The 7,963-nt window shown below is 43.7% G+C and overlaps 1 protein-coding gene across 2 annotated transcripts; it reads left to right on the top strand.

Moving 5' to 3' along the window:
- The first annotated feature begins 3,007 nt into the window (after positions 1-3,007).
- Positions 3,008-7,372, top strand: LOC100343263 (GTPase IMAP family member 1). 2 transcript variants are annotated; one of them, XM_017338451.3, is made up of 3 exons: positions 3,008-3,299; positions 5,476-5,524; positions 6,067-7,372. In XM_017338451.3, exons 1-3 carry the CDS (start codon positions 3,252-3,254, stop codon positions 6,942-6,944), a joined length of 975 nt encoding a protein of 324 aa, XP_017193940.3. In that variant the 5' UTR covers positions 3,008-3,251; the 3' UTR covers positions 6,945-7,372. The 2 variants fall into 2 exon arrangements, with proteins under 2 accessions (XP_017193940.3, XP_069933430.1); XM_070077329.1 differs by having other exon boundaries at positions 3,023-3,084.
- Positions 7,373-7,963: the final 591 nt, after the last annotated feature.

Here is a 7,963-nt window from a genome sequence, read left to right as displayed (position 1 = left end):
AAAAAATAAAAAAAAATGAATCTAGACCTAGACCTTATTCCCTTTACAAAATTTGACTCTAGGGCTGGCAACATGGTGTTACACATATAGCCACTGCCTGAGGTGCCAGCTTCCATATGGGCACTGGTTTGAGTACCAGCTGCTCTGCTTCTGATTCAGCTCCCCGATGATGCACCTGGGAAAGGAGTGGAGGATAGCCCATTCCCTGGGGCCCTGCACCATCAAGGAAACCCAGAGGAAGCCCTGGCTCCTGGCTTCAGATCATCCCAGCACAAGCCATTTTGGCCATTTGGAGAGTGAACCAGCAGCTGGAAGATTTCCATCACCTCTCTTTCTCTCTCTCTCTCTCTGCCCTCTGACTTTCAAATAAATAAATAAATCTTTAAAATTCACTCAGAATGAATCACAGACCTAAATATGATACAGAATTATGAAACTCCCAAAATATAAAGTATAAAAAATCTAGATGGCCATTAATGTCTTGATGACTTTTTCAATATAACACCAGTTTCATTCCATAAGGACAGACTTGATAAGTTAACTTCATTAAAATGTTCTGTTCTGTCAAACACTGTCAAGAGAATAACAAGGCAAGCTACAGACTAGGGGAAAATGTTTACGAAAACATACCTTGTAAAGGACTGCTATCCCAGATACACAAATAACCCTTAAAACCCAATAATACTAGTAAGGTTAACCCTAAACTAAGTAAAGAATTCAACAAACAGAATGAGAAAAAAACACTGTTCCTCAGCAGAAGAGACAAAGATAATAAACAATCATTGAATCCCAAAATGCCCATTTCACTTCAATATGTTACATGTTAGGTACTCTATTAGTTACCCCAGTTCAGAGAAAATAAATCATCATAAAATTTAAGATTGAAAATAGAAGAGGGAGGAGGATTAAGGATTGGAGCTTGGGCAGGAGGGAGAGAGATAGAGTGGGAAGTAACACTATGTTCCTAAATCTGTATCTTTGAAATACATGAAATTTGTATAACTTAAATAAAATTTTAAATAACAAAAAATAATAATAAAAATAAAAATAAATAATAATAATTAAGTGTTAAAGGTATCATATAAATAAGATCAAGTGTCTGGCAATAATAATAGATAGAATTAAAAAGAGAGAATATTCCAACATGGGAAGCAATCCACACAGTAGACTCATAGAATGACAACCCCTTTAAATAGCACTTTGACCTCAGAATCAGCCCTTAAGACATTCTGGTCTGGCTGAAAAACCCATGAGAGTATTTCAGGCATGGAAAGCCAAGACACTGTGGCAAAAAATGTCCTGCATGAAGGATCTCTATGAGTGAGACCTCAGTGGAAAGAAGTGGCTATCAAAGAAGGATGTACTTTTCTCCAAAGGGAGGCGAGAACTTATACTTTGCTATAGCCTTGTCTAAATACTAATGGAGATTGGAGATTTGAAAGACTTTCATAGCCTTTGGCAGCTCATATCAAAAGCTTCTTTAGGTGATCATTGACATCATATACAAGAGTGAAATTGTTAAATTAACAACAGGAGTCAATGTGAACTTACTTCCCATGCAGGACCTCTGTCCTCAGTGAGTTGTATTATGAGAATTAACTGTACAAATTGTTCTCTAATATTTTGCATGTGTGTGTACAAATTGTTAAAATCTTTACTTAGATTAGAATTGGTCTTCTGTGCACAAAGTTAATTTAAAATGAATCTTAATGTAGAATGGGACTGGAAATGGGAGGGGGAGGAGGGTTTAGGAGTTGGAGGGTGGGTATAGTGGGAAGAATCACTATATTCCTAAATATGTACTTAACAAAATTTCTACTCCTTTAATAAAAGTTTTTTTTTGGAGAAAAAAGCTTAATGAGAATATGATTCAAAGATTTTAACAGACATCTCAATGATGAAGATATACAGTTGGCAAACATGTATATGAAAAGATGCAGCACATAGTATGTCATTAGGGAAGTACACATTAAAACAATAACAAGATACCACCATACGTCCAGTAGAATAGCCAAACTACACAAAAATGACAATACCAAATCCTGTCAAGGATGGGACCCAGTGGGGTCTGCCATTAATTAATGATAGGGATGGAAAATGGCTGAGACCCTTTGGAAAGCAGTCTTGCAATTTTTTATAAATCTTACCATAGGACTAGAAATCACGTTCCTTGGCATGTACTCAATGGAGTTGAAGACTATGTCCACATTAGGACCTGTACACATATGTCTTGGAGGCTTTGTTCATGATTGCCAAACCATTTTCAATGTAGGGAAGGAGGGAGAAAGAGACCTTCTATTTGCTTGTTCATGCTGCAGCTACTGAGGCTGGGCCAGGTTGAAGCCAGGTGCCTGGAACTCAATCCATGCATCATCATGTGGTTAGCAGGGACCCTAGTACTTGAGCGATTATCTGCTGCCTCTGGGATACACAAACATTAGCAGGAAGCTCGGTCACAGGCAGGGTGAAGTCTTGAACCCAGGCATTTCAATATGGGGTGGTGGCATCTCAGGCAGCATCTTAAGTGCTATGCCAAACACCTACCCCATCCTATGTTTAACAGCCAGAAGAGCCTTCCTTTTCTCTAAGGATGAAGAGACTCTGCTTGTGACGTCCTCGCAGGTAGGACCACTGTGACGGCATTGTCCAGACAAGTGCCCCATCATGGGTTCCTGTCAGGATTCCTCCCTGGAAAAGAAGACTTTCTGGAGATTATTTTATAGGAAAATATCTAAAATGAAAAGGGCAACTGGAGGTATGATAAGTGACCAAAGGCTAGCAGATAGGCTTCAGAAACCCAAAAAGTTTTCTGTCTGAGGTTATAGCTCCTTTTAGAACCAAGACATCAGTGACATAGGGATCTTCTGAAAACATCACCCTAGTCCAAAGCAGGGGATGCAGTTTGTGTTGGAAATCTTGCATGGCCACTCCTTCACTGGTGAGGGTTTCTGTCTCTTTAAGTCCTCACCATCGTGCCCTTCCTGGGCTCTAAGCCCTGAGTCTGAGCGACTTCCTCTGTGTGTGGGGGAGGACAGCAGATAAGGGTTTTCTCAGAGTCCAGTCCAGGACTTGTCACTGGGAAAGGTGAGCCTGATCCAGGGATGGAAGCTGGCTGGGGGCTGGAACTAGTACAGCAGGAAGCCGTCAGTGTCTGAAGGTGTTGCTCAAATGAAGCTGGTTGAGTGAGCACCTCCAATCTAGAGAGGGGAGAAGGGAGTGTGATCTAGAAGGAATAACTGCATGCTTCCAGGATGACAAAGATGCTCGGGCTTTCAAACGGACTAGATTTCGAAGAAGTGGTAAGCATTCTCACCGGCTCTGGAATGCACACATCCTTACTTTTGGACTAAATCCTTTCTCCTTCCCTCCTCCCCCTATTCATCATTGACAAGGACTTCTTGCTTCAGCTAAATTCTTGCTCTAACTAGCACTCTAAATACACCAGCTGTTTCATTTTGTTCTGTGTAAATTATGAGAGTCTAAATTTCTTGTTTCAGAATAGTTTTAGATCTATAAAACAAAAACTATGAAGTAGTATGAATAGTTCCCATATACCCTATACATACAACTTGAAATATTTGTCACAATAAATAAACCAGAACTAGATTCACCTATTATTAACATCTGTTATTGGTACAACATATTTGTCAAAATTAAAGAGCAGTGCTCAACTTCCCCTGTTTTTAAATGCAAACTTCGTCAATTCCCCCAAGCACTCCCAGAGTCTAATTATCACCACTCTGTGTTCAGATGGAGGGAGAACATGCATTATTTGTCTTTTCATGTCACTTACACCACTTAACATTATGCCCTCCAATCTCATCCATTTTGCTACAAATAACGTAATTTCATTTTTTTTTGTTTAATAGTATTGCATTATGTTTATATCCAACACTTTCTTTATCCATTCATCTGAAGATGGGCACCTTGCCTGATTCCATATCTTGGCTAATGTGAATAGTGCTGCAATAATCATAATGGAGTAGGTATCTGTTTAATATAATGGATTCATGACTCTTGGATATATGCCCATAGTGGGATATCTAGATAATACAAAAATTCTTTTTCTAGTTTTTTACTATTTTCCATAGTGACTGTGCTAATTTATAGTTCCATCAGCAGCATGTAAAAATTACTCTTTCTCCACATCCTTACCAGTAATTGTTACTTTCTGTCTTCTTAATATCAACCATAATAACAGGGGTAAGATGATATTTTACTGTGGTTTTTATTTTCATTTCCCTGGAAGCTATTGCACTGAATATTTTTTTACGTACTTGCTGGTCATTTGTATCTCTTCATTTGAGAACTTTGTCTTCAGGTCCTTTTTTCATTTCTTAACTGGATTTCTTCTTTGGGGGTTTTTGAGTTTCTGATATATTCTGGATATTAATCATTTGTCAGATAAGTAGCTTGCAAACATTTTCTCCCATTCTGTTGGATATCTCTTCACTCTATTCACTGTTTCCTTGTCTGTGTAGAAGCTTCTGAGTTTGATAAAATCCCCTTTGTCTAGTTTTGCTTTTGTTGCCTGTGCTTTTGGAGTCTTATCCAAGAAATCACCATCTCCACCAAAGTCTAATTGTTTCCTCTGTGTTTTCTTCTAGAAATTTCACAGCTTCATGGTTCGCACTTAGGTCTAAATCCATCTTGAGTTGCTTTTTATAAATGTTGAGGTGCAAAGATCTAGTTTCATTCTTCTTCAGTCTGTGTCTGTCCAGTTTTTCCTTGACACTATGTTGAAAGGACTGTTCTTTCTCCAATGGATGTTCTTAGTATATGTGTCAAAAATCAATTGGCTACAAGTGGCCATATGCACTTGTATTACTTTCTGGTGTCTCTGTTTTGTTGCATCCATCTATATCTGTTAGAATGAATGAATTAATGAATCACACCCAGCTGTAGTCCTTCTCCAGCGAAATATTGAGAATTACTAATAGTTTCCTATGATCCTTTGTAGTGCCAAGATTTTGGATGTAATGTCATATTTTTCATCTGATTTTATTTACATAAGGTTTTTCTCAGTCTCACTGAACTATTAGGTTTTTTTTGTTAGTCTCGCTAAAGTTTTCTCTGTTTATAAGCAAGAACAAACCAAACCCAAAATTAGCAGAAGGCAAGAAACAATAAAAATCCGAGCAGAAATAAGTGAAATTGAAACCAAATAAAAAGTCAAGAAAATGAAAGGCCATTTTTTGACAAGTCTATCGATTTCTACATGCAAAATATTTGAACACATAACCCATAGGATGACTTTTAACATAACTTATTAACTGAAAAAATTCACTTGATTCTGTCTTGCCACCTGCTCCTCCCTAAAACTATACACATAGATGTTAAGAAGCTCGCAGGCAGTGGCTGGGTCCTGCCATCGGTGTCACGGTGGTGTCACCTTGGTTGGTCTTTGCCTGATGCACTCCATCAACTGGACAGATGAGTAAATGAATGAATGAGCTGTGTTTGGGACTGTTTCAGGGAAGCATGGGAGGTCGGAGGATGGTGAGAGATGAAGAGAGCGCCTATGGTAAGGAACCAACTCTGCAACTCATCCTTGCCCCTACCCCAGGTGTGAGCTTAGGGAAATAGGGGAAAAGGGGCTTCCCTGAGGTTGAGCAGGGGCAAATCCCAGAGACATCCAAGGCCTGGGGCAAAACAGCAAGAGTCTGGGGTCTGCACTGTAGCTGGATCTCTGTCCCACCCCTCCTCTGAGATGCCCAGTCCTCTGACCAGCCTGCACCCTCATTCCTGAGGAATAAAGGGAGGTGAATAAACCAGCTGTGATCACCACAGAAAAGGTCAAAGAGGATATAATCATACACTGTGATAAACACCAGTTACCAGGTGCACTGTGTTAGTGGGGGCATGAGGGAAACCCCAATTCAGAAGGAAAACCAGGGTACACCCCCCACCAAGAGCTCAACGTCTATAAGCAGATGACTGAACTAAAGGTTTGGTTAAAAGGGGGAACGTTCAAATCTCATTCTCTTTTGTTCTAAAGACAGTTTTTTGTCCTGAAGGGAGCTCTGGGTTGACTGCCATGAGACTGTGAATCCTTTGCTCTCCCAGGTTTGGAAGAGGACAGCCAGTCCTGCCAGGTGCCCAGGCTGAGGCTCGTCTTGGTTGGGAGGACAGGAGTCGGGAAGAGCGCCACGGGGAACAGCATCCTGGGCCAGAGAAGGTTCCTCTCCAGGCTTGAGAGCTCGGCGGTCACCAGAACCTGCTCCATGGCCAGCTGCAGGCGGGCCAGGTGGCACGTGGACGTCATCGACACCCCAGACATTTTCCACTCCCAAGTCCCCAAAACAGACCCAGGAGGTTTGGAGAGAGGTCGCTGCTACCTGCTCTCGGCCCCAGGGCCCCATGCGCTGCTCCTGGTGACCCAGCTGGGCCGCTACACGGCCCAGGACCAGGAGGCGGTGAGGAGGGTGAAGGAGATGTTCGGGGAGGGCGTGATGGCTTGGACAGTCGTGGTCTTCACCAGGAAGGAGGACCTGGCCGGGGGCTGCCTCCAGGACTACGTGCGCTGCACAGAGAATCGGGCTCTGCGGGAACTGGCGGCCGAGTGCGGGGGCAGAATCTGTGCCTTTGACAACCGAGCCACCGGCCGTGAGCAGGAGGCCCAGGTGCAGCAGCTGCTGGGCCTGGTGGAGCGCCTGGTCAGGGAGAACGGAGGTGCCCACTACACCAACGAGGAGTACGGTGTGCTGCGGGCCCTGCACTGGGCCAGCCCCGAGGAGCGCCTCCGAAGGGTGGCAGAGAAGGTCGCGGCCCGCATGCAGAGGTCCAGGGGCTCCTGGCTGCTGGCCCGGCTGTGGGAGTGGCAGAAGTCGCTCAGGAACCACTGGAGACTGGGCCTGGCCCTCCTCCTGGGGGGTGCCTGTCTGCTCTACTTGCTGTTCTACAGGCACCAGCCTGAGCCCTCGGCTGAGGTCCATTCTGATTGACAGATTGACCAGGTCACTTGCTGGTCTCATTGCTCCCTCTCTGTTGCTTGGTGTTCTGTACCAGGGCCCACACTGACCCCTCCTTTCCCTCCACACCCATAAACTTCCAGCTGGAGAGTCGTGTCCTGGCCCCCCTCCCAGCCAAAGCCTTTCCTGGGACCTGGCCCTCCCTGTGCTGGCCCCTTGCTGCAGCTAAAACGACCACTTTCACTCTTGCCTATTTTCCTGACACCAGATTGCCTTTCCCTGCCATCAGTCGTCTTCTCTCCTGAATACAGATGAGGAATGTTTGTCCTCTCAGGCCCCATGTATCCCACAGGGACAAAGCCAAGGACCAAGACAAAGAGAAACCTAGCACCCTTGTGTTTATTTGAATTGAATTTGTTAATTCCAAAAATAAATTCACTGTGGGATCACATTGTCTTAAAGGAAGCTAGTAATTGTGGATTTTTGTTCTGAGCCTCATGTGCCCGCTGAACAAGGCACTCTGCTGTGTCTTTCCCAACCCCTTCTGCCTGCACATGCACACACATCCACATATGCATCTTTTGGTGTGCAGTCGTAGGAAGGGAATACACAGCAATGGAACTTTCCTTTTCTCCCAGTAGGGGAGTGTGTCCCCACTATCCTTATTCTGATCTCCCAGCAACTTGAGAGCAGAGAATTCTGCAGATCCAAGGAGGTTAAAAACTCAACTCCCAGTAGCCACTGAGGGCCTACAGAGTGTCTGCTTCCCAGGAGAGGTTTTCTCATTGGCTTATGGGCTCACAGTTCAGTTATGCAAGAATAGTAAATCCTGGAGCGCTTTAAACTGAGATAAATCAAAACATTCAAGAGATTTGGAAAAGCTTTCACTTCTATTTTGAATCTCCAAAGGTGGGAGGGCACCAATCCGGTGTTTGTGGGCTGAGAGCTGGAGACAGGACTCTGGGCTCTGGAGTCACCTGCCTCTGTCCCATGTGTGTGTGGGGGAGTGGGCTCTCTGCTCCAGATCAGGTGTCTATTGCTCCTCCCTATTC

Source organism: Oryctolagus cuniculus, chromosome 7 (assembly GCF_964237555.1).
Source record: "Oryctolagus cuniculus chromosome 7, mOryCun1.1, whole genome shotgun sequence".
NCBI classification, from domain to species: Eukaryota; Metazoa; Chordata; class Mammalia; order Lagomorpha; family Leporidae; genus Oryctolagus; species Oryctolagus cuniculus.
This window is presented reverse-complemented; position numbering and strand designations above follow the sequence as displayed.